General features: G+C 36.5%; 1 protein-coding gene across 5 annotated transcripts in view; it reads right to left on the reverse strand.

Annotated features, from left to right (window-relative positions):
• MEMO1 (mediator of cell motility 1) overlaps positions 1–27,966 on the reverse strand; it is a 114,916-nt gene that overhangs the window by 20,798 nt on the left and 66,152 nt on the right. For 4 of the 5 annotated variants that reach the window (XR_011491180.1, XM_070476523.1, XM_070476530.1 and 1 more), the window contains 3 exons: positions 25,830–25,942; positions 23,466–23,577; positions 742–884 (listed from right to left, as the gene is read on the reverse strand). Coding sequence is in view for 4 of the 5 variants with exons in the window: in XM_070476523.1 (XP_070332624.1) it covers positions 742–884; positions 23,466–23,577; positions 25,830–25,942 (368 nt within the window). In the remaining variant the exon portion in view is untranslated. The remainder of the gene's footprint in view (positions 1–741; positions 885–23,465; positions 23,578–25,829; positions 25,943–27,966) is intronic. The other variant, XM_070476541.1, reaches the window with a different exon arrangement.

A 27,966-nucleotide genomic window follows, 5' to 3' on the forward strand; every position in this document is an offset into this window, starting at 1 on the left:
ACAGTAATGGATAAACAGAACAAACTGTATCCAAAGAATTCAAGAAAAAAAAATTTAACTAAAAGAGGCATCCATAAACATCTCACTTCCTTTATGATCTATTCACTGTGAAGATTCCTTATTTTTTTTAATTCATAATAATAACAAAAATCTCTTCGAAGTTCTTTTCCTTATGAACCAGTGAAAACCACAGCGCTAGTAACTAACGTGTTACAATCTTTGGAGGATACTTTGGAGGTATAATCTTTGGAGGCAACTATGAGCAAAAATTAAGCACCAAAGGCAAAAAAAGAAAGAAGAAAGGACTAATTACAAAAAAAAAGAAAAAAAAAAGAAATGTGGAGCAAGACTGGCATAGCACACAGTGCTCTTCTTCGTTCTAAAGAACATTTGTTTTATCTGCCAAAAAACTAACTTCAGAGAATCTATCACACAGCTCTACCTAGAAATGAGGTTAAAAGATCTTAACTCCTACTAACATAAGTGTCTAAGCAAGGATGCCCTCACAGTGTGAATCCAATTATACCAGTCGCCTTTGGAAATGTATCTATAATCCCCTATTACAATCTCATCCTTTTAAAATGACCAAAAGAGTTTTTCATTCACCTTTATATATTATTGCTAAAAGTTTAACTTTCCAAGGAAAGTGATAATAACTGAAGATCAGAGCTTAGAAAGAAAAGATACCTTTAACCACAAGTACATAATCTCTACCATGAAATGTTAAAATCTAGAACTTACCCCAATGGCAGAAATCAGAAGAAACCACAAAGAGATTACTAGGATCCGCTAGGTATTTACTGAAGAGTTTTCCGAATTCCTGTTCTTTTGACTCACTCAGAGCTCCAACCAATACAGGAATAATGGTAAACTCATCCTTATGGCTTAAAGAAAACAGAAGAAAAAAAAAAGTCATTTAAAAAATATAATAAAAATAGGTTTCCAATGCTTGGCACTAAAAAGTGGAACATTTATTAACAGTGGTATGGATAATATACATAATGCTGTTGAATCCTTAAAACCTATAAATTAATATTTAAAGAAAACCATTTAAAAATGAGAGGTACAGAATATTAAAAATATCTGTTTAAATTACAGAAATGTACAGTAGTTCTTTAGGTAAAGGAGCTCGGTAAACAAGGCTATTTTACTACTAACAATATCATCAAATATAAAAGTAACCTCATCAAACCACTATCATCAATCTTCTCAACTACCCATAAAAGCTACAATCATCTCTGCCCAATGCTTCTGCAGTTTAAAAGAGCATTAGATTCTTCCTTACTTAATTCTGATTGTAAACACCACCATTTCTGGCACTAGCTCTATAAACCTGCCAAGTGAGACCCACAAAACTTATCTTGGCTCCCAAAAGATTCACCAGCTGCACCTCACACCTAAACTAATTAAACAGATATAGGACAGTCTGAAGATACAACTCAAATTTCACTGGCATCTAGGATGGACATAGAATTCAAGAAAATAGGTATTAATTTCTGGCAGCAAGAAAAAGATACCACGCCCATCCACAATGTCTACAGCATATTTACACTTTTTCACTCTACAGATTGAAAGAGTATGGAAAAGGAACAAAGCGAATTAAGAATAATTGCCGGGCTACAGAAACAGACCTTTAACATTTTCATGTGGTGAAATTTAACTTACATATATTCAGTACTATTTATATTCTAAATGATCCCAGAGTTGACATTTTAGAAACATGACTCATGCTTGTCTGACTTGTTCTGAACAGGACTTAATAAAAAAAATCTTATAATATATGGTTTTTAATATGATAATTTGGCACTTAATTGATGTAGGGCAAACAGAATTTATAGAAGGGTCTGTAAAAAAAAAAAAAAAAAAACAACTAGGTTTAAGTATTACCAAAATAAATGTTAGCTCAATTTCATAAAGCTAAATTCAGGGCACCCAAGCGCCTCCCCCAAAAAGGCCCCCTTACCCTTGTCAATTGCGAAATAAACAGATCATACAGATCTCCAGTCCCTCTGCAATGCAGGGGCTTCTTGGGCAGAATCTGCATCTATGGAGTAAGAAAAAAACAGGAAGCTGGCAGAGGAAGCTGCCATGGGATATCTCTTTCTATGATTCTTACCACTGTGCTTCACAACTGCGTGAATGAATAGGGGCTTTTCAGTAAGGTAAGAGTGATTATCAAATGAAAGAAAAGAATTTGTACTCTAGCAAAAAATTCAAGAAGATTGTTATGAGTTGTTCTAACTTCAAGTACTACCTACATAAATAAAAACACTAAGATCATTAAAATGACACAGCAGGGAAGCAGAGTATAAAAAACAAGAAGTCAGAAGAAATGGGTTCAAGCATTGTTTCTATCACATACAAACAAATGATGAGTGCAGAGGGAAGTTACTAACCTAAAAATTTATCTTATTTGTAAAATGATCATAATTACAATACCTAATTCATAAAACTGTTACAAAGTGAGGAATACTGTAAGCAAAGTACTTCGTCAGTGTTGGTTTTCCCTGGAGAAACATCACGAGTCTACTCTTTGAGAGCCAACAAACCACCCAGTTAACCTCAGTCTGAGCTATCTACACATGGGCAAAAGTCTCATACTATGGAGAAATTCAACCTTTGAATCAAGATTCATCCATCCACCTCTCTGTCATTTCACTTTTCAAAAAATTATTGTTACTATTGTTCTCTATCCCCACAAAGCATAAATCAAAGAAGACAGCATTTGGCTTTGAAATGTGATATTCCTACAAAAAGTTCAGAACCCAAGTTGTGAAGCTCGTCTTCCCTAGCGAAGGAATATAAAATTCCGCCCTCAAACAATCATAAAACTGAATAAAACTGTCCAAAAAACAACCATTTTGTGCTCTGAAAATCAAGCAAAGACTGAAAAATACAATGAGAAGAGTTAATTCCTGAAAAATACAATGAGCTTTTTGAGAACAGTGCAAGTCTGACATCTTACCAGGAACTGCCTCTATCCTCCCTCCAACATTACGGTAAATGCAAGGTGAGGCTGGCCTCGCTATGAAAAAACCAGCAGCTTCGCTGTTGAAGGAGGCTGACTTTGACTTGGGGCAGAGAGCAGAATACCCACACCCAGCAGGAAACAGAAAGTCCTGCCACTTTTGTAGCCTGAAATGACCACACCATTTGAGGCAAGCCACAAACCTGAGGACTACCTAGAAATCTAACAGGGAGGTCCTGGGAAGGAGAGAGCCATATAGGGACAGGATAAACTCCCATGTTCTGAGAAGATGCCCTGGCTGAAGAGGAGGCAGCACACGTGTGCAGGGGAGGTCCAGAAGGCTGAAGCTCCCCCCAGAAGCCAGGGAGTCGGGAGGGTGGGAGCAAGCACAGAGGGCAGGGCAGCCCAGGGACAGCTCTTAGGGTCCCTGGCTGCCCGGAAACAAGGATGCACAACAGCACAGGGAGACCAGAGAACCCAAGAGAAAGCAAAGGAGGCAGACGCGCAAACTTCTAATGTTCTCCCCAGACAGTCACGGCCCCCCAGCTCATGGTGAAGGCTATATAGGCTCATGGTATTTAACACAACTTCCAAACAAACAGTAGCTAGCACTAAGCAGTGTAGACACCAGGGTGAGCTCTAGAAAGTCGAGGTAAAAACGAGTAAGAATGTTTTAAAAGCTGAGCAGATGCATCAGCAGCCAAACCCTGTGACAAAGATTCTGCAGACAGTCTATGAAAGGTCCTTTTTTTAAAAAATGAGGGCTTCCCTGGTAGCTCAGTGGTAAAGAATCCACCTGTCAAAGCAGGAGGTGCCAGTTCAATAGCTGGTCCAGGAAGATCCCACATGCCTCAGAACAACTAAGTCTGTGTGCCACAACTACTGAGCCTGTGCCCGGAAGCCTGGGAGCTGCAACTATTGAAGCCCGCATACCCCAGAGCCTGTGCTCCACAAGACAAACCACTGCAATGAGAAGTCCACACACCACAACAAACAGCAGACCCTGTCTGCTGCAACTAGTAAAGCCACGAAGACCCAGCGCAGCCAAAAATAAATAAATGAATGAATGAAACCACCACTACCATCATCTGAAGAAAAACATTAATAAAATTACAATAAAGTTGCTATAATATACTGTACTATGTAAAAGTTCAGTTTCAAGGAAAAAAAAATTCTGAGTCAAAGAACAAAGAAACTGTAACCCATTCCTGGAGGCAAGGAGAGAGCTAGCAGAAGTTGTACAAGTGGAATCAGACAGATATTAAGAGTTATGTGCTCACTCAGTCGTGTCCGACTCTTTGCAGCCCCATGGGCCGTAGCCTGCCAGGCTTCTCTGTCCATGTACTTTTCCAGGAAAGAATACTGGAGTGGGGTATCTTTTCCTACTCCAGGGGATCTTCCTGGCCCAGGAATTAAACCCACATCTACTACACTGGCAGGCAGATTCTTTACCACTAGCATCACCTGGGAAGCCCCTAAAGTTATTATAAACATGTTCAAAGAAATAAAGGAAAGTATGCTTTGAAAAGTTTAATGTATACATATATACAATGACTACAGCAAATATCAACAAAGAAATGTAAAACATTAAAAAGAACCAAAGGGAAATTTTGGAATTGAAAAGTATAACTGAAATGAAAAATTCACTATATGGTCTGAAGAGGAAAATCAATATTACATAAAGAATCAATAAAATTGAAGACAAAATAAGTTATCCAATCTGAAGAACAGAGGGAAAAAAATGAATAGAGCACTGGAGACGTGTACACATCAAATACATGAGGATGCACACAATGCAGGTCCCACAAAAGTTACAGGAAAAAAGTTAGAAAAAATAATGGCTGAAAACTTCCCAAATTTCATGGAACATTTATCTAGAGATCAAAAACACTCAACAACCCAAATTAGGTAAGTATAAAAAGATTCCCAACTTAGATATGGCATAATGAACTGATGAAAACCAAAGACAAAGAGAAAATCGTGAAAGCAGCAAAAAGAAAATGACTTGTTACCTACAGAATAGTCTTTTCAACAAATAGTATTGGGATAATTGCATAATCCATAGGACAAAAAGTGAAGTCAGAACTTTACCTTGTACCACACACAAATTGGATCATCAGTTCAGTTCAGTTCAGTCGCTCAGTCGTGTCTGACTCTTTGGGACCCCATTAATCACAGCACGCCAGGCCTCCCTGTCCATGACCAACTCCTGGAGCTTACTCAAACTCATGTCCATCGAGTCAGTGATGCCATCCAGCCATTTCATCCTCTGTCGTCCCCTTCTCCTACTGCCCCCAATCCCTCCCAGCATCAGGGTCTTTTCCAATGAGTCAGCTTTTTGCATCAGGTGGCCAAAATACTGGAGTTTCAGCTTCAACATCAGTCCTTCCAATGAACACCCAGGACTGATCTCCTTCAGGATGGACTGGTTGGATCTCCCTGCAGTCCAAGGGACTCTCAAAAGAGTCTTCTCCAACACCACAGTTCAAAAGCATCAATTCTCCTGCGCTCAGCTTTCTTCACAGTCCAACTCTCACATCCATACATGACCACTGGAAAAACCACAGCCTTGACCAGACAGACCTCTGTTGGCAAAGTAATGTCTCTCCTTTTTAATATGCTATCTAGGTTTGTCATAACTTTCCTTCCAAGGAGTAAGAATCTTTTAATTTCATGGCTGCAGTCACCATCTGCAGTGATTTTGGAGCCCAAAAAAATAAAGTCTGACAGTTTCCACTGTCTCCCCATCTATTTCTCATGAGGTGATGGAACCAGATGCCATGATCTTAAGTTTTCTGAATGTTGAGTTATAGCCAGCTTTTTTACTCTCCTCTTTCACTTTCATTAAGAGGCTCTTTAGTTCTTCTTCACTTTCTGCCATAAGGGTGGTGTCATCTGCATATCTGAGGTTATTGATATTTCTCCTGGCAATCTTGATTCCAGTTTGTGCTTCTTCCAGCCCAGCGTTTCTTATGATGTACTCTGCATATAAGTTAAATAAGCAGGGTGGCAATATACAGCCTTGACGTACTCCTTTTCCTATTTGGAACTAGTCTGTTGTTCCATGTCCAGTTCTAACTGTTGCTTCCTGACCTGCATATAGGTTTCCCAAGAGGCAGGTCAGATGGTCTGGTACGCCCATCTCTTTCAGAATTTTCCAGTTTTATTGTGATCCACACAGTCAAAGGCACTGGCATAGTCAACAAAGCAGAAACAGATGTTTTTCTGGAATTCTCTTTCTTTTTTGATGATCCAGCGGATGTTGGCAATTTGATCTCTGGTTCTTCTGCCTTTTCTAAAACCAGCTTGAACATCTGGAAGTTCACGGTTCATGTATTGCTGAAGCCTGGCTTGGAGAATTTTGAGCATTACTTTACTAGCGTGTGAGATGAGTGAAATTGTGCGGTAGTTTGAACATTCTTTGGCATTGCCTTTCTTAGGGATTGGAATGAAAACTGACCTTTTCCAGTCCTGTGGCCACTGCTGAGTTTTCCAAATTTGCTGGCATATTGAGTGCAGCACTTTAACAGCATCATCTTTCATGAGACACAACTATATTATAAGCTAAAATCGTAACACTTAAGAGAACAGGGTTCAGCAAACATGTTTTGAAATGGGCCATACTTTAGATTTTCTGGGCTATACAATCTCTTTAGCAACTACGCAACTGTTACTGTAAAGAGAAAGCAGCCACAGTCGATAGGTAAATGAATGGGTGTATCTATGCTCTAATAAAACATTACAATACAAGCTGTTGGCTAGATATGGTCTGCGGGTTGTGTTTGCTGAGCATGTTCAAGAAGAGAAAATCTATGTAAGCCTAGATTAGGCAAAGATTTCTTGATACCAAAAGTGGAATCCATATAAGAAAAAAAAAAAAAAAGAAATTGAATTCATCAAGAACATTTGCTCTTCGATAAACACCATTAAGAAAACAAACAAATAAGACATACCATGGGAAGAAATCTTTGCATATCAATAAGAAACTTATGTCCAGAATACAAAAATCTCTCATAACTAAGTAAAAAGATAAATTTTCAAATTAAAATGAGGGCAAAATATATGAACAGACATTTCACAAAAGAAGATACACAAATGACTATCATATGAAAAGTTGCTCAACTTCACAAGGCACTGGGGAGACGGCAAACTAAGAGCACAGTCAGGCTGCTACACAGCTGTCAGAAGGGTTGTAACGTGAAGACTGGAATTACCAGGTACTGGCCAGAACATGGAGAAACAGAACCCTCATGCTTTGCTCCCTAGAATATAACATGCTGCTATCACTATGAAAAACACAGACTTATCGTATGACTCAGCAATTCCATTCAAGTACCTATTCAAGGGAAATGAAAACATATATTCATATAAAGACTTGTACAAGAATGTTTATAACATTATTCCTAATAGCCAAAAATGAAGATGATCCAAATGTCCATCAACTGGTGAATGGTTAAACAGAATGGGGCATATTCATACGATGGAATATCCACTTGGCAATAAAAAATGAATGAACCATTAATACACAGTGCAACCTGGATGAATCTCAAAAACAGTATGCTAAGTGAAAAAGGACAGACACATGTTGTATGATTCCATTTATTTAAAATTTCCAAAAAATACAAATCTACAGAGAAAGAAGGTAAATGGATACCTGAGGTTGAGAACAGAAGCACAAACTGCCCTCAAATGAACACAAGGTTTCTTTTTTGGGTGACAAAAAAGTTAAAACTAGACTGTGAGGGACTTCCCTAGTGGTCTAGTGGCTCAGACTCCATGTCCCCAATGCAGGGAGCCCAGGTTTGATCCCTGGTTAAGGAACTAGACCCCATATGCTGCAGCTAAAGATCCCACATGCTATAACTAAGATCCAGTCCAGCCAAATAAATAAATAAATAAAAGTAAACAAAATATTCTTTTTAAAAAAACTAGATTGTGAAAATGTCTGCACAACTCTATAAACTATCATCTGTCATCCATAAAAACAAGGTTAATAAAACCCACCTTACAAAATACCTATGAGCACTTTAGTAATACAGATGAAAGTTTTAGCCCTTCTTTTTCTGCCCTACGCCTTAATCCATGCTGCAGAAAATTACTGTATCCAAGATGTGTAACAAACAAAAAAACTGAAATCACAGAACCAATAGTGAAGCACTTTTCTTAAAAACAAACAATATCACTCTTTCACCAATGCTTTTACTGGTACAGAGTACAAAAAAGTCTAAATTCTAATGTAAAAATTCTAACATAAAAATGTGAATTCTGTAGCTAACACAGTTCTATAGTTAATGTTATAGTTGATAATACTATATGAACATCTGAAACTTGATAAGCATAGATTTTAAAAGTCCTCATCAGAAGAAAAATATGAATTCTAATATAAGTATTCTAAGTGATAAGAAAATCATTTCAATGGCAGTTTTCACGAAATTAGTGGCACATAAATAACTGAAATCTTAAAAGTGATGACATTTTAAACTAGATCAAATACTGTATACAAATAGTTATTTGCTTATTCTTTTCATGGCATTTATTTGAATATTTTTCCTCTGAACAACATTGATGAACACGAGAATTTTCTTTTCTATACAAATCCTTCCAACTTCCCAAAGATTTTAGAAGCAGTCTAGAGCATCTCAGGTGAGAATTTTTTAAAAATCATAACTAAGCCGGTCAAAAGAAAAGCTATTCTTATCTCTAAGATGCTGAAGCTGTTGCCACAATAGCACTATATAATTTATTCTCCTCTCCTCTTTTAGATAGAAAATATTCACAGGTGGAAAAAAGAGGACAAAACATATATAGATAAATACTAAAAGTCTACTCTGATAGAAATAAAATATATTACAATCTTCTCAAATGTCTTATGGTACCTCTTGCTCATCCTTTTCATGGTCACAGAAACAAAAACTGTTCCATTACAATCAAATACGAAATTTTATTTATTTCAGAGATAGTCCATGCTCTGTAATTCTAAAAAATGCTCTCTTCCTGATATACATGTACTAATCCAAAGGAATCTTCAATGTTCATGAAAAAGAGAAACTGAGCAACATACAAATAAAACATACGTTTGGTCTAAAATCTCAATAAATGAAAATTTAAAAAAAAAAACAAGATATATGCAGAAATACACAACCAGGAGTATAAAAGTCACAGGGTAAGAACACATGTGAAAATCACACCGCTCTTGTGGCTGTCATTTAAGCTGGATGGGGGTAGAAAATCTCAGGCTGTTTTCCATGTCCACAGACAAGTCATTCCACTCTGTTAAAGAGTAACCACACAAGAGCATACCTTACTTTTCTCTGATGATCATTTTAAATAGTTGAAGACCTTGACTGAGGCCAAATCAGAAAGGAAAGAAGAATCTTAAGACCTAGTACAAACCTAAACTATAATAAGGGTTAAAATGGTATTCAGGTGAGTCAAAAATTCACAAAGTTGGAATGGCAATACGGCAGCCTGGAACTGAGGAAGTGGAAAGGGAATTCTGCAACTGGGTTAAATTCAGCGGATTTGTTGCTGAAATCTTTAGAAAGGTCTATGGAGACTGGCCTTTGGGTACCTAGCAACTTGGCTTCTGCAATGTTATTTAGATGGATTAAAGCTCTTTTTACCCACTTGGGACACAGTACCAGCTTGCCTAGATTGTTCATAAATTATGTGATTATGGCAAACACCTGCTTTCCTTCTTGGAGTCTGGAATTTCAGTATAGCTGTGAGTAGTTACACAGGCAATGTGTCTACATGACTAGCCCCTAACAAAAGTCCTGGATTTAGAATCTTAAAGCAGGCATCCCTGACCAGAAACACTGTACATGTGTTACAGTGCTGGAGGAACCACGTTCTGTTCAGCCCATCCCTATGGGAGGGAGAATGTTGGAAGCCTACATTTGGATCCCTCCATATTCTGCCTGACATGTCTTTTGTCCCTTGCTGGTCCTGCTGTGTATCACATCTTTTCTAATAAACCATAGTCATGATACATCTATGAGTCCTTCAAGTGAGGCTGGTCATGGAACCCTCAAAAAAGGTGTTAAAGGCACAGAGACAGAAAGAAATCATAATGTGGAGTTTCACGGAGCCCTACGTGGAAGAATTCAGCTAATCTTTTCCTCTTGATCAAATTCTCCTTCAACGACAGGGACACACATACAGATTAAATGCAGAATACTCTGACTTAAGAATAAACTATAAAGACCCAGAAAACATCAGGCAGAGCCAAAGAAACTGGGGAAAAAGAGAGGGAAAAGGGAGAAGGTAAATTGTCAATGACAACTAAAATTAACATTTAAGTCATTATAAATCTTTACTGCTTGATCAGGTAAGGGAATACAATGAGATTATCAAAATTAATTTCAAAGGGTATACCTTTCTGAATTTCCATTCCGATAGGAAAAATAGTAAAAAAGATTTTACAAGGGCAGGCATATTTCAGGTACCAGAGAATCTTACTGAACTCTATTATTGAAACTCAACTGTTTGAAGCAAAACAGTACTACGATGAACTGGCCCAAGTTAGCTTTCAGAATTATGGTCATTTCAGTATTTTGATAGAAACATTCCAGTATTTTGATAGAAACAAGTCAACATTTCCATGCCCTATGCTCTCCTAAAATTATACCTGGTTTACATCAAAAAGTTAACATCTTGACCATCTCTGATAACTGTACACTCTTAGACATTAAATGTATTTAAAATTATCTTACTCTCCCACACAGAAATATTTACGAAGTATTCTTCATTCTCCCATAATCTGCTCAGTTTGCCATCCTATCCATCATTATTGTAGTTCAAAGCCTCCATGATTTCTAAACTATTTCTATCAGCCTCCTCCAACTCTAATCCATCCTTCACAGTACCATCATGCCATCAAAGAGGAATACTCCTACAGTCAAGTTCTAATCATCTCCCTCTTTTTCTGAAGAACATTTACTAGCTCTATAACAATCATGGAATAAAACACAAATATCTTAAAATGACATTCAAGGTCCTTCATAATCCTGTCACAACCAACCATTCCAGCTTTCTAATCTTGGCCCTCTTTCTCTATGCCCCTACAAGGTTACCTATTCAATGTCTCCAAACGCATGTTGGTACCATATATGTGTGAAAGGTCAGATAAGGTATACGATAACAAGTGGCAGAATCAATATCAAACTAACAACATTCATATCTGTGAAAAAGTTTTTCTACCTATGAAGGTCCAATAAAAGTCATCTAGAGACAGACCTCAGTTACTAAACCAGACTTCTGTAACTCCCACAAGCTAAGTCAAATAGGTTCCCGCTCTTAAAATTAGCCCTGGGTTTTCTGACTTCTGCATTTTATATTTACAGTACTCTGTTTCCAACAAAAAAATCTGCCTCATTCTGTGAAAATTATAGCCATCCTCAAAGTCCACTCAAACATCATCTTCTTCATAATCCCCTAATTCAGCAATCACCTTCACCCCGTTTTTTCTGTTTCTATAAACTCTTTTGTTGAATTTATTACATTTTGAATTATATTACATTTATATACAGTTATCTCTCCAACTGGACTATATGCTAAGGAAACACACAATATTTACTTGTTTTTGCATCACTCATTATTCCCTGCACAATTAAGCAACTCTACTCATATCTGAAAAATTCAGATTAATCAAATTTTTTAATTTTGAAGGTTAAATTCAGTTCAGTCACTCAGTCATGTCTGACTCTTTGCAACCCCATGAATCGCAGCATGCCAGGCCTCCCTATCCATCACCAACTGCCAAAGTCTACCCAAACCCATATTCATTGACTCAGCGATGCCATCCAACCATCTCACCCTCTGTCGTTCCCTTCTCCTGCCTTCAATCTTGCCTAGCATCAGGGTCTTTTCAAATGAGTCAGCTTTTTGCATCAGGTGGCCAAACTATTGGAGGTTCAGCTTCAACATCAGTCCTTCCAATGAACACCCAGGACTGATCTCCTTTAGAATGGACTGGTTGGATCTCCTTGCAGTCCAAGGGACTCTCAAGAGTCTTACCCAACACCACAGTTCAAAAGCATCAATTCTTCAGCACTCAGCTTTCTTTATAGTCCAACTGTCACATCTGTACATGACTACTGGAAAAACCATAGCCTTGACTAGACGGACCTTTGTTGACAAAGGAATCTCTCTGCTTTTTTAATATGCTGCTAGGTTGGTCATAACTTTCCTTCCAAGGAGTAAGGATCTTTTAATTTCATGGCTGCAATCTCCATTTGCAGTGATTTTGGAGCCCAAAAAAATAAAGGTAAATATCTTAAAAGCAATCAGATCTTTACATCAATAACTAGTAAAACTGGACAGGAAGGAATTACCATGATGGAACCAAAATGAGTTTTGTTTACCAGCCCACTTAATTACTCCCTATAAATAAAATACATTATTCTTAATTTGTGATTAACAGAAACACTGGAAAAGGAAACATCTCTTGTGTGTTCTTGAGGAGGTGGCAAAGATAAAAGAAATCCTTTCTCCAACCCAAAATAGCAAGTTTTAAATAATAAAATCAGAGCCATGAACGGGTAAAAAGTCTTTCAGAGAGAAGGAAAACGACATAGTTCATAAGCTTATATCAACACAAAAGAAAAGAAGCACATTAGAAAGGAATAAAAGAATATAAAATATCATCTTTGGTTTATTTCATTTTATTTTTCTTATTCTTAATTGATCTAACATAATGATTTGTTCAAAATAATTACAGCAATAATGTGCTTGAAAATTATAGTTTATGAATGATAACAATGTTATAAGGGATAAGAAAAAAAATTGTGAATACTGTAAGATACTCGCACTGCATGAATCAGTACAGTGTTACTTGAAAGTATACTTGCATCAGTTGCAAATGTATGCTGCAAACTTTACAGCAACAATTAAAAAAGGTAAAAAGAAGTGTAACTTATGCTGAGAGGAAAGAAAATGAATTCATATTAAATGTTCAATTAAAATCAGAGGAAAAAGAAAAAGAGAGTAAGACAAGAAAGAACAAGAGCACTGAATAGAAAATGGTAAAAAAAATAACAGATATTAATCCAACGATATCGATAATCTGTTAATAGGTGAGTGGAAGGGTAAGCTTTTATTCCAATCCCTAAGAAAGGCAATGCCAAAGAATGCTCAAACTATCGCACAATTGCACTCATCTCACATGCTAGTAAGTAATGCTCAAAATTCTCCAAGCCAGGCTTCAGCAATACATGAACCGTGAACTTCCAGATGTTCAAACTGGTTTTAGAAAAGGCAGAGGAACCAGAGATCAAATTGCCAACATCCGCTGGATCATCGAAAAAGCAAGAGAGTTCCAGAAAGACATCTATTTCTGCTTTGTTGACTATACCAAAGCCTTTGACTGTGTGGATCACAATAAAACTGTGGAAAATTCTGAAAGAGATGGGCATACCAGACCACCTGACCTGCCTCTTGAGAAACCTGTATGAAAACCTGTATGTCCAGTTCTATAGAACTGGACATGGAACAACAGACTGGTTCCAAATAGGAAAAGGAGTACATCAAGGCTGTGTATTAGCACCCTGCTTATTTAACTTATATGCAGAGTACATCATGAGAAACGCTGGGCTGGAGGAAGCATAAGCTGGAATCAAGACTGCCGGGAGAAATATCAATAACCTCAGATATGCAGATGACACCACCCTTATGGCAGGAAGTGAAGAAGAACTAAAGAGCCTCTTAATGAAAGTGAAAGAGGAGAGTGAAAAAGTTGGCTTAAAGCTGAATATTCAGAAAACTAAGATCATGGCATCCGGTCCCATCACTTCATGGAAAATAGATGGGGAGACAGTGGAAACAGTGGCTGATTTTATCTGGGCTCCAAAATCACTGCAGATGGTGATTGCAGCCATGAAATTAAAAGGTGCTTACTCCTTGGAAGGAAAGTTATGACCAACCTAGACAGTATATTAAAAAGCAGAGACATTACTTTGTCAACAAAGGTCCATCTAGTCAAGGCTATGGTTTTTCCAGTAGTCACTTATAGATGTGAGAGTTAGACTATAAAGAAAGCTGAGCGTGGGAGAATTGATGCTTTTGAACTGTGGTATTGGAGAAGACTCTTGAGAGTCCCTTGAACTGCAAGGAGATCCAACCAGCCCATCCTAAAGGAGATCAGTCCTGGGTGTTCATTGGAAGGACTGATGTTGAAGCTGAAACTCCAATATTTTGGCCACCTCATGCAAAGAGTTGACTCATTTGAAAAGACCCTGATGTTAGGAAAGATTGAGGGCAAGAGGAGAAAGGGACTACAGAGGATGAGATGGCTGGATGGCATCGCCAACTCAATGGACGTGGGTTTGGGTAACATCTGGGAGTTGGTGATAGACAGGGAGGCCTGGTGTGCTGCAGTTCATGGAGGTGCAAAGAGTCGGACATCACTGAGCCACTGAACTGAACTGAATCCAACGATATTAATAATATTTTAATAGGTGAGTGGAAAGACTGACACAGCCATTAAATGGGCTATTATTCAACAACAAAGAAAAATAAGCTACCAAGCCATAAAAAGACTTGGAGGAATTTTGATAATATATTACTAAGTTCAAGAAATCAACCTGAAAAGGCTATATACTACATGATTCCAACTACACGATATTCCAGAAACTATATGGCTATGAAAACAATAAAAAGATCAGTAGTTACCAGGGGTTAGATGGATGTGGAGTGAAGAGAGAAGATAAATAGGTAGAGCACAGGGGATTTTTAAGACAGTAAAACTACTTTACATGGGACTATTAAAGGTAGACAGACATGAAATGAAGCATTTGGCAAAGCCATAGACTATACTAACACAAAGAGTAAATCGTAATTAAACTATCAACTTTATTTAATAATCACGTATCAATATTGGTTCCTCAATTTTAACACATGTATTATACTAATATAAGATATTAAGAACAGGAAAAACTGTTCAGTTATTAGTAATTAATACCATACAAGGCATTTGATAGTAGTTTTCTCACTCAGGGAACTCAGAAATATAATTAATAAGAATAAACACAAGAAATTACAAGTTAGGCTTAACAATATGGATAAACTATACAAAATCAATATTTTTTAAAATATATTTAATGGTATAAGTACTGAAGTTGTCAAATCTTAACCATAGTGAATTTCTAAGATTGACTTGAACCTATAACCTAAGATGAAAGATTTAAATACACAGTACTGTGCTTTTAAGCCATCCATGTTACAAAAATACTAGCAGTAACAAAAAGTATTATATGGCTAAAAATATAATCATGTTTTTACAGCGAACATAAGTATTCTTACAGGGCCATATTTCTCAAACACTTCAAAAGTTACTAAAGAATTCTACTACTTACTTCGCACATTTTTCTGAACAAAAAAGCACTAGAACTGAAGCAAAGGAATTGTTCTATATCTTGACGGTGTTGGATATTTACAAATCTACATTTATCAATATTTATAGCTTTCTATGTTATAAAGAATACATTTTACAGTGACCCAAAAATGAATTAAAATTTTAAACTGTAAACAAAGAATAAATGGGAATAATACAGAGAAAGGAATAAAAGGAGGGAAAGATAACAGAGTAAAATGCAAAGAAAAAGAAGTGGGATCATGCTGTTAATTTTAAGAGTGTGTATTAGTCACTCAGTCACGTCCAACTTTTTGTGACCCCATGGACTGTTGCCTACCAGGCTCCTCCATCCACGAGATTTTCCAGACAAGAATACCGGAGTGGGTTGCCATTTACTTCTCCAAATTTTAAGAGTAAATAGCTTTTTCAAGATAGATGATTTCTACATATCCCAACTTAACAATATCTCTCAAATGCAATTATATATAATATTAAAAATTATGAATTTCAATAGTAAAGATAATATATGGAAAAAAGGATCAGAATAAAATGCTTAAGATATGACCTCCTGTTTACATTTTAATTACATAAAAATGTGTATGTATAAGTCATATATATACACACACTCACACACACACAAACTTATATATGCATACATATATGTTAGCATTTCCATAATAATCTTCACTGTCAGTAAACACTGCTGAGGAGAATAAAAGAGGCTTTCACTGCTCATTGTGTATGCTTTTAAATCATGTACACCCATTTTTTAAAAGTCAACAAATTTAACTGAGCAAGGACATTACGGGTCATTTTATTTTCTCCTCTATATTACTCACTGTTTTTTTTTAAGAAAGCTCTAATGAATATCACTTCTAAATCTGCTTAATATAAGAGAATTATAAACAATACACTTAAGATATTTTTTAGCACATAATAATTTTCATATTAGTGAAAAATGAGGGAAAAGTTTTAAAATTAGTCAACTGAAGTACTACATAGTCATATACTGTAAAGTCCTATGTATACCTAGTTGAAAGGAGTTAAAAAAGAAACATGTAAATAGGTTCATGACATAAAAAGCAGCTAATTAAAAAAATCTGATCTCATTTTTGGGAAATATTTAATGAAAGTATTACAGACAGATTGCTATTAATTTATTCAACAATTAATTACTGAGAGCCTGTTGTTTGCCAGGTACTGAGATGGGTACAGAAGACAGAGTAGACCAGTTGCCCTGGAGTAGGGAATGGGTTAGGGAAGCACTAGAGAAGGGACACAGACCAATAATCTCCCAAAGAGCCATTTAACTGCAGGGCTACCGTGGTGGGCTACCTACAAACATAGTCAACAGAATTCCTCCCACCTCTGAATGCTCATGCCACTCCTCCCATTAGGTACAGAGTCAATTTTTCCTTGAATCCAGTCTTCCGATTTGCATTGCCAAGTAAAATATGGCACAAGTGATAGGTACTGTGCCATTTCCAAGCCTAAAATTTCTACTTACTTTCTTGCTACCCTGACTTGCCATGTACTTCAGGATAGATGAGCAGGAAACAGAAACCATGTGTAAAGAAAGGCCCTGAAGAAAAGTAACAACAAGCGGAGATAGGACCAAGATGAGAACTAAGGTGCCTAGTAGACAACCTACATTACAGCCCCAGACAGAAAGTGAGAGCACCCTGGAACCTCTAGCCTAAGTCAACCTATCTTAACTGACAGCAAATCAAACAGAGATGACTGGTCACCACTCATCCCTGACCACAAATTTCTAGCCCAAAGAATCATAAGGAATACCAAAAATATCACCAGAACTCATTAAAAAAAAAAAAAGGTACTTTAAGGTGATATGCCATGCTACTACTGATAACTGAGACCAAAAATGGGTGCCTGGAAAAGTGTATTACTAAAAGAGACACCTATAAAAGATAATATTGGCTTTGGGGACAAGAGATAGGTGGAAGGTCAAAGGGCAGCAAGGAGCCTGAAAAGTAGACAAGCAGGAAGGACACTGCTAGAAGGGTTATCCATGTTGCTTCCTGGCGGAAAACAATTAGCATGTAACTGTCACATGACATGACTTAGAAGATGAGAGAATCTATAAGTCTAACTAACATTAACCAACAAAATATTCAGTGTCAATGGCTTCTTCACAGCCAAATATGAGGAGATGTAAGAAGAAAAACAGGAGCCAAAGAACTGTAAGCACAATTTAAAAGAAATATTTCTAACTAGGAGTTTCTTGGTTAAAAAATAACTATTTCTCATCACTAGCTCCTATAGATAGCCAAACACTGTCAAGCAAACAGCCTAAGGACAAAGACCAAATACAAAGTACTACCAAGAACATGGGCTCAGAATCACCAAATCAAAACCACATCTGTAAAAGCCTGTGTTAGGACCGCAGGAAGACTTCAGACCATGCCTGCATGTTCTCTCAGGGAGGTAAAAGGGCTTCTGAGAAATTACACAACCCACGTTAGTGGGCTCCAAGGTGGAGAGAATCCTATCTCAGTAAGAAAGAGGAGAGAATCGTGTCTCAGTTAAGAACTGTGGATGTAACTTTTGTCTAATGGAATGCACTTCTAATCTTATATATAGGAAACCCACAAAGTGGTTAATGGAGTTCTATCAGTTTGTACTAAAACAAAACACTATCTCAAATGAAAAAAGCCTTTAGGCTTTTAACTGTCACATAATGCAGAATAAAACTACTACTCAGATGCAAACAAAGCCCACTTCTTATGAAAAGTAAAAAGGACTCAGAGAATAGAGCCAAGAGCCAGAAAGACCCAGCCAAGAGCTAAGAATAATACAGATCTTCCTCAACTTACAATGAGGTTAAGTCTAAATAAATTGATTATAAGTTGAAAATACATTTACTACACCTAAGCTACTAAATATCATAGCTTAGCCTAGCCTACCTTAAGTGTGCTTACAACATTTTCAATAACCTGCAAATGGGCAAAATTATCTAAAACAAAGTGTATTTTATAATAAAGTGCTGAATCTCTCATGTAATTCATTGAATGTGCTATACTTAGTCGTTCAGTCATGTCTGACTCTTTGCAACCCCATGGACTACAGCCCACCAGGCTTCTCTCTCCATGGGATTCTCCAGGCAAGAATACTGGAGAGGGTTGCCATGCCCGCCCCCAGGAGATCTTCCCAACCCAAGGATCAAACTCAGGTCTCCCGCACTGTAGGAGGATTCTTTACCAGCTGAGCTACCCAGGAAGCCCAAATTATTGAATACTGTACTGAAAATGAAAAACATAATTGTTTCTTGAGTACAAAAGGATGTTTAAGTGTATCGGGTGTTCACCCTCATGATTACATGGCTGACTGGGAGCTGCAACTCCCTGCCACTGCCTAGAAACATGAGAGAGTATCATACATATTGCTAGCCTGGGAAAAGATCAAAATTCAAAGTACAGTTTCTACTTCATATGTATCACTTTCACACAATCAAAAAGCCAAAAAATCCAAAGTGGAGCCAGCATAAATTAGGAACCATCTGTAATGAATTACGAAACCACTATCAGAAGATAGAACCAAGCCATAATCAAGGACATTTTCTGGTTAAATTTCAGAACTGCTTTAGAACAGAGACCACTACACGCTTTTCATTTTTCCACCCTCCAAGAGATCTCCTCAAGAAAATGAGAGATACCAAGGGAGCATTTCATGCAAAGATGGGCTCAATAAAGGACAGAAATGGTATGGACCTAACAGAAGCAGAAGATATTAAGAAGAGGTGGCAAGAATACACAGAAGACCTATCCAAAAAAGATCTTCACGACCCAGATAATCACGATGGTGTGATCACTCACCTAGAGCCAGACATCCTGGAATGTGAAGTCCAGTGGGCCTTAGAAAGCATCACTACGAACAAAGCTAGTGGATGTGATGGAATTCCCATTGAGCTATTTCAAATCCTAAAAGATGATGCTGTGAAAGGGCTGCACTCAATATGACAGCAAATTTGGAAAACTCAGCAGTGGCCACAGGACTGGAAAAGGTCAGTTTTCATTCCAATCCCTAAGAAAGGCAATGCCAAAGAATGCTCAAGCTACCACACAATTGCACTCATTTCACACGCTAGTAAAGTAATGCTCAAAATTCTCCAAGCCAGGCTTCAGCAATATGTGAACCGTAAACTTCCAGATGTTCAAGCTGGTTTTAGAAAAGGTAGAGGAACCAAAGATCAAATTGCCAACATCCGCTGGATCATCAAAAAAGCAAGAGAGTTCCAGAAAGACATCTATTTCTGCTTTGTTGACTATGCCAAAGCCTTTGACTGAGTGGATCACAATAAACTGTGGAAAATTCTGAAAGAGATGGGAATACCCAACCACCTCATCTGCCTCTTGAGAAACCTGTATGCATGTCAGGAAGCAACAGTTAGAACTGGACATGGAACAACAGACTGGTTCCAAATAGGAAAAGGAGTATGTCAAAGCTGTATATTGTCACCCTACTTATTTAACTTATATGCAGAGTACATCAGGAGAAACACTGGGCTGGAGAAAGTACAAGCTAGAATCAAGACTGCTGGGAGAAACATCAATAACCTCAGATATGCAGATGACACCACCCTTATGGCAGAAAGTGAAGAACTAAAGAGCCTCTTGATGAAAGTGAAAGAGGAGAGTGAAAAAGTTGGCTTAAAGCTGAACATTCAGAAAACTAAGATCATGGCATCTGGTCCCATCACTTCATGGAAAATAGATGCGGAGACAGTGGAAACAGTGGCTGACTATCTTTCTGAGCTCCAAAATCACTGCAGATGGTGATTGCAGCCATGAAATTAAAAGGCGCTTACTCCTTGGAAGGAAAGTTATGACCAACCTAGACAGCATATTAAAAAGCAGAGACATCCCTTTGTCAACAAAGGTCCGTCTAGTCAAGGCTATGGTTTTTCCAGTAGTCATGTACAGATGTGAGAGTTAGACTATAAAGAAAGCTGAGTGCAGAAGAATTGATGCTTTTGAACTGTGGTGTTGGAGAAAACCCTTGAGAATCCCTTGGACTGCAAGGAAATCCAACCAGCCCATCCTAAAGGAAGTCAGTCCTGGGTGTTCATTGGAAGGACTGATGTTGAAGCTGAAACTCCAATACTTTGGCCACCTGATGCAAATAGCTGACTCATTTGAAAAGACCCTGATGTTAGGAAAGATTGAGGGCAGGAGGAAAAGGGGACGACAGAGGATGAGATAGCTAGATGACATCACCGACTCAATGGACATGAGTTTGGGTAAACTCTGGGAGTTGGTGATGGACACGGAGGCCTGGCATGCTGTGGTGCACTGGGTCGCAAATAGTTGGACATGAATGAGAGATTGAACTGAACTGAACTGAATGTGATTAACTGTCTTTGTCTCAAAACTGTATACTAAATATATTGAGGGGGAGGGGTGGACAATGTGGTATCCAAATCAAAAAGAGCTGTACCCAAGGAGCCTCATCCACAACCCAACCAAATTCAGATGATAAAATAATGAACTCTGAACCTGATGTCATAACTGAATGAGATTTCTGGGCATCTTAGGAGATGTCCTCCATGTTGGAGAAACATGAATTGTCCACCACAGAAAGAACTGTGGTAGTCCATCAACAAAGAAGCCTGCCAACACTTCCTCCTAATCCTGTATACATATGCTACTCCTCCCATCAAGAGGTGGTATCTATTTCTCCTTTGGGAAACAAAATGCAGTGGAAATGATGATATGCAATTTTAGGCCTAGTCCTTAATAAGCCAAGAAATTTCTGGTTTTGTTGTATTACCCAGAATCACGATGTAAAGAAATCCAGACCATCCTTCTAGAGACAGGCCAAAAAGATAGAAAAGCCCTGGCTGATTAAAAAAAAAAAAAAAAAAAAAAAAAAAAACAGGCAATAGAGAACAAGTGAGGTATCTCAAGTAAAAGTCAGCACTAAAGTCATCTTGGATCCTCAAGGCCTGTTCCAATCATCGCAGCCAGTGTCTTGTGGACCACAGCAAGGTGCTCCCTACTCAAATTCCTGACCCCAAAATTGTGAGCAATAAAAGAGTTATGATTTTAAGTCATAAGGTTTGAGGCAATTTGTTACTCAGTCAAGGATAACTGATACAGGTAACTGTAGGCTAAGTGACACAAGGAGTTCTTGCAGCAAAGGTTACAAAGGAAAAGTACTGGGTACTTTTGAAAGAGTCAGTATTAGGGATCCTAATGTAATCTGAGAGATAAGGAAGGTTTTCCTGAGAAGTGATATACTTAAAAGTGGTAATTTAATGTTATTTAATAGGGAGGAAATTACAAACATAAATTTTGTTCACTGGTTTCAAATTTCTATTTTCCTACACTTCCACATCACACCTGTTTTACTTTTGAAATAACATTTTAGCCAGGAACAAAAGTCTTTTACTGTCCTGTTGCAGTTGAAGAATGGGATGCTCTGATGACACTAGCATTTAAAAAAGTAAACAGGCTATACTGCTTTAAAAATTTCTGAAGAATTAGAATGTATTAAAACACAATTAACCTAAAATTGGTAAAGAATCCGCCTGCAATGCAGGAGACCCCGGTTCAATTCCTGGGTCGGGAAGATCCGCTGGAGAAGGGATAGGCTACCCACTCCAGTATTCTTGGGCTTCCCTTGTGGCTCAGCTGGCAAAGTATCCGCCTGCAATGCTAGAGACCTGCATTCAATCCCTGGGTTGGGAAGATCCCCTGGAGAAGAAAACGGCTACCCACTTCAACACTCTGGCCTGGAGAATTCCTGGAGAATTATATGGGGTCGCAAAGAGTCAGACACAACTGAGCGCCTTTCACTTTCACAACCTAAAATTATACTGCTTATGATTTAATATCACTCTATTTTTGAAAACTTCTTCAGCTTATGTAACCCCTTATAGCTATTTTTGTGAAAAGATGTAGACAACATGAGACTGAGAGAAATAAATAATACTTTGATAATAGAATTAAGAACAGAAATGACTCCCAAAACTGCAATAATGGAATAAGACCAACATGAAAAAATTAAAATTAACTGAGGAGACATTCACTTTTAGGGTTAAAAAGAAATCAACCACTGAAGTACAAGAGGAGAAAATAATCTAGTTTAACAGTGTAAAAAATCCTTGGAGTTTCAGCTGACCACAAATATATCAGACAATAGTAAGTAAGCCATATCAGCATAAAAATTGTTAATCTCATACTTCATTAACACATTTAATTAACAAATATTTACTGCAAACCTAAGATGTACCACTTATTTTCCTAGGAGAATACAGTAATGAGGACCAGAGAAGGAATAATCTCACCATATTTAGAACTAATCAAACTAAAAACATATGGAGTATTAAGTCCATATGAAGGAAATGGTTGAAAAATTTACAGATATGTGACCTTCAAAAGAAAAATGTTCTAATTTGAATACTGCCCTAAAGAAGAAAGCTCTTAAAACAATTCTTTCATTTTACCAAAATAATGACTACTATGTGACAGGCATTGTGCTAGGCACTGGTGTATAAGTGGAAAACAAAATGTCCCTGTCTTCACTCTACTTATAGTCTAGTGAGCATGCTATCCTCAAAGACCTTTTAGCAGGTACCAAGTAATAATGTCAGCATTTTTTATAACAGAGATCTCTTTTATAAGAGATGTATGTTGTATATAGATTATCTCACTTATTATATATTACTATATAATAATTGCTTTTATAATAGAGATTCACATACTTTGATAAAGGCTGAAATAAATTACCTCCAAAGTTACTCCCAAATCTAAAATTTTATGATTACTTACTTGGAGCACTATACCATGAAAGAATGTAATTGTTATTCTGAGATAAATAAATATATAATGAATAAGATAACAGGCAAACCAATACATACAAACACATAGATAGACACACGCGTTTTCTTAATATTTCTACCTAATAAAACAACCATGCCACTTCATACATTTAACCTTCATAGGCAAACTACTCAAAACCAACTTCAATGCACATTCAGAAAAATCTAATCTCAAATTCTTTATTTCACTGTAACAAGAATTTTTAAATCTCTTTATCCTAGTGATCATCTTACCCTAATTAAAATAATTCCAAAGAAATTAATATCCATGATTTCTCTGGGATTTCTTATATTAATTAGTATACCTTTCCATGGCTTTAGCTGTATAAGGCAAATGCATTTCAATACTGTGTTCATCTTCATCTGTCTGCAGAGACATGCGTTCAAACATTCCTGTCTTCCATAGTTCTCCGTAAACTAGAGGTTTCAAAATATAGTAAAACAAATGTATTAATGTATATCCTCATGCTGTAAGACTACCCAGTAACACAAAACTACATGCTTTGGCGAGAGACAAAAGTACCACGTAATATTCTCCTTTGGTTTTAGTTTTTAAAAAAAGGAAAAAACAACTAGCTTCTTATATAAGACAAAACAGTCAGACACGTAATGATTTTCATATGTTACATAGTTACATAAAAAATAATAATTTAAAATTTTCATCAGGTCCTTTCATTATATCTAAAATCACCTCTAAGTTTAAAGTTTTCCTTGACCTTAATCAACCAGTAGATACTAACAAGAACGGCTGATCAAAACTCCTACTGAAATATGGAAAAATCCCCCAGTCTACTTCCTCATGAGGTTTAATAATACAGTTTTTTAGTTCTGTTTTATTTTTAAATAAAATGTATAGGATTATTGTTTTACACCGCAGATTTTGTTATAACAAGAACAGAAAATTCCTACTGAAAATGCTATTGTCCTCAATATTAAGAATTAAACTTGTCAGGTAGACTAGAATATAAATTTACCACAGTACCATGCCTTAATCTTAAATTTTTAAAATGATTTAGCAATTCAGACCCTTCTGATGGATTATACTTAAAACCAGATATTATATAGCAAGAAAACAATGAAATTTAATATGTTGAATTTTTATTTTATCATTGAACAGAACCAGCATTTTTAAAACTACATCCTTAAAGGGGTTTACCAATATCAAAGAAAGAAACAAATAACTGTATGACTTTTCTTCTATGAAACTGTATCTGATTAAAAATTCTCATTGTTAGGCTACCCAAAACCAAAATTTTCTGAATGCTCTAATAAGGTTTTACAAATTAAGTGTGACCCAGAGCATGGATGAAGGTAGTAAAAAGGTACAAACTTCCAGTAATAAAATCAATAAGTACTGGGGATGTTAAGTACAACATGACAAATATAATGAACACTGCCGCATGTTATACCTTAAAGCTGCTGAGAGTAAATCCTAAGAGTTCTCATCACAAGGCAGAAATATCTTTTTGTTTCTTTAATTTTGTATCTATATGAGATGACTTTCACTAAACTTATCATTTCATGATATATGAAAAGTCAAATTACTGTGTCATACTTTAAAATTTATAGAGCCGTATGTCAATTATATCTCAATAAAACTGGGGAAAAAAAATTTTAAGCATTTAAAAAATTTAAAAGTTACATACCCTAAAGCCATTCCAGGGAGTAGGGTTAGAAATATTCCAGTTTTGTTAATAAGCTATATCCTAACAACAAAATGCTAATACTGTATAAAGCCCAAAATTATGAAAATTTAAGCCTAAAGTTTAACTAGAGGTGACCATTTCCTTTGCAAACAACTTCTTTCATTCTACAAAAGAATTTGCTGAAAAATTTCTTAAAACAATAAACACTCAACATAATTAAAATATAATTTGATGAACTGGAAGGATATACACCAAGTTCATGAATGTGGTTACTTTCGGGAATGTGGGAATGTAAAGTGAGTTCAGATGAGAGGAAAGTCTGAGTCAAGTGTGAATGATAAGTACATGAGTGTTTGTTATAGAAGTTTCCATATTGTTTGGCATTTTAAAAATTATGTTTACCCATTCCTCCAAAAATACTATCAAAAGTCAGGAAAAGTTTTACTTTGCACATTCAATGTACAAAGTGAGACACAACTAAATAAAAAATGTGGTGCCTGGAATCTTATTTTAAAAATCAAAATAATAGATATGTTTTATAAATAAAATACACTTAAGATTTATGTAGCACTCTTCTTGCTGAGTTTCACAACTACAGTCTCATTTTTCCCCATAAAAACCATAAACAAGGAAGTAAAATCATTATCCTCATTATCCATTTACAGTGAGGGAATTGTTATACAGAGAGGAAGACTAACATGCCCAAAATCTTTCAACAAGTTGTTGTGGGTACCAATTTCTTTTCTGATGGTACAATGAGTACATGGTACTTCCCTGATTATAAATATAACCACTACAGTTCAGAGACTAGTGAATCTACAGATTTTTGTGGCTGGCAGAAAAACTGCAGTTGTCTTTTAGGCATATGGAAGATTTTCTTAGTTTTTGTTTTTTGCAGACTAGTTTCAACAAATTTTTTTTTAATTCAAATATTACAAAAGTAATACTTTTAATTTAAAATAAACTCATAATTCCTATTTTTTAAAACTTTGTTTACAAGCTTTAAGAGTTCTATATACTTACTCTTTTGGTCAATACGAAGGTCATACAGAGGTGTTCTATATATATCCACACTGGAAAGTGCACATCGAGAAAGGGGCACATGATGAGAAGGCCCAAGGATGAAAATTCTCCGGCTAGGAGATATACAACAAAAAACACAGGACAATTGCACTTCTACACAAACTTTATTAAATAAAAATTTAAAAAGTGATTTTTAAAAATTACGTGTAATACTGTTTTCCTTCTTGATTTCATCACCTGTTACATGTTAAACTGTGTTCCCTTGATATCAGATGTAAAGTCCACCCCTCTGTACCTTAAAATGGAATCTATTTGTAGATAAGGCCTTTGAAGAGGTGCTTAACTTAAAGTCATTGTGGTGAGGCCTGAATTCAACATGACTGGTGTCCTGACAAGAAGAGGAAGAGACACCAAGCATGCACACATGTAAAGCGGTAACTGACCACACGAAGAGACGTCAGGAAGACAGCCATCTGCAAGCCAAGGAAGGGGCCGCCTGAGAAGCCAACCCTGTCAACACCTTCATCTTGGGCTTTTCCATCATCCAGAATGAAGAGAAAATAAATTTCTGTTGTTCTAATCACCTAGTTTATGGTGTTTTTTTATGGCAGCACTAGCAAACTAGTGTACCTGATGATTTGCTTCCCAATTAATTAAGTTCAATTCCTTATCTCTGTCTTTCTGTTGAAAGGGCTTTAAAAGAACCATGTTTAATACCTGGAAATACCAGTTACTAATTATCTACAGTAAACCAACTGACTATGCTTAAAATCACCTCGTATTCACAATGGCTAGAACACAGGTTTTCAATAGCTACATTAATTACATTTTAAATATTCCAGCTATTAAATAAAATCTCAAACTTATAACACATCCTAAACTTACCTACAACTTTAATAAAACTACGTAACAGTATAAAGTCTGAAAATCCAACGTATCACTACAAAGAATTATTCAGATAAAGCTATTTCCATATTTCTTCCATGGCAGAGAAGAAAGGCATCTTGTTGAGAAGAATTCAGTGTAATAAGCTTTCTCTGTTCCTATTCAAGTAGAAGTCATTCTCAAAAACAAAGAAATGTAATTATGTGTTCTTTGCACTATAGGCTAAAGAAAAGAATGGCGCTAACTTGTAGCCTAAATCTTTACAATCCCTTTATCTTAAACATCAAGATTAAAATTAAGACGAATTCTCATTTTATCTCAAACATCTCTACGATCTGAATTCCAAAACTCTCCATTTTCTCTATTCTCCCAGATTTATATGAACAAAACTTTCCCCACCACACACACACTCACAGACAGGAAACTGTAAGAAAAAAGAATATATATATGCAAGCTATATACCTAGAAAATGAAGAGCTACTCATTGCTCAATTAAGGGACAAACACTCAAAGACTGAGACACCAGAGCTCTATCTGTTTCACACCAAAAACTTGCAGGCCAAGGAATGTGTGCTATATTGCAAAGTATTTATTTTGATAAAATTCTATTACAGGTAAAAAAAATTAACCTATGGTTGGGTGTGTCTTACTTGCTATCTGAGCTGTTGGGAGGGGTGAGGGAGATAGGAAAGATGTGGGTAAGGAAAAGGTGATTCTCAATTTAGTCACAAAATCTCCTCAAGAAACTGCAATCCTAAAGATGTCACTCACAGCAGACGTGTTAAGACCACAAGGCATTTCTAGTCAGAAACATAATCCCTTTTCTCACCTCCCCTGCTAATACTCACTTCCTGTCATCATCTCTATGATCAAATCAGTAACATTTAAGGGAAAAAAAGTCAAATCCACAGATTCCTAAATGAACAAAAAGATACCACTATATTCTCATAACTTAATGGCATATAAATAACACCACACTTTTTAAAATTAAAGTCTAATGTGGGACATAAATAATGGTATATCTGAGTGTTTAGGAAACTTGCCTAAGGATAGGTACTATAGTGGGGTGGCAAAAAAATTCCTTCGGGTTTTTCCACAGGATGTAAGCAGGAAACTCTAACAAACTTTTTGGCCAACCCAGTATGAATTAAGAATTAAGTAAGAAAAGAAAAGCATGTTTATGATTGAGGAATGTATTTCTAAGAAAAGAGGACTAGAATACTTAAAATCAGAGCACTCTTGGAAATCCAGG

The sequence above is a fragment of the Odocoileus virginianus genome, chromosome 2, assembly GCF_023699985.2.
Source record: "Odocoileus virginianus isolate 20LAN1187 ecotype Illinois chromosome 2, Ovbor_1.2, whole genome shotgun sequence".
In the NCBI taxonomy this organism is placed as follows: domain Eukaryota; kingdom Metazoa; phylum Chordata; class Mammalia; order Artiodactyla; family Cervidae; genus Odocoileus; species Odocoileus virginianus.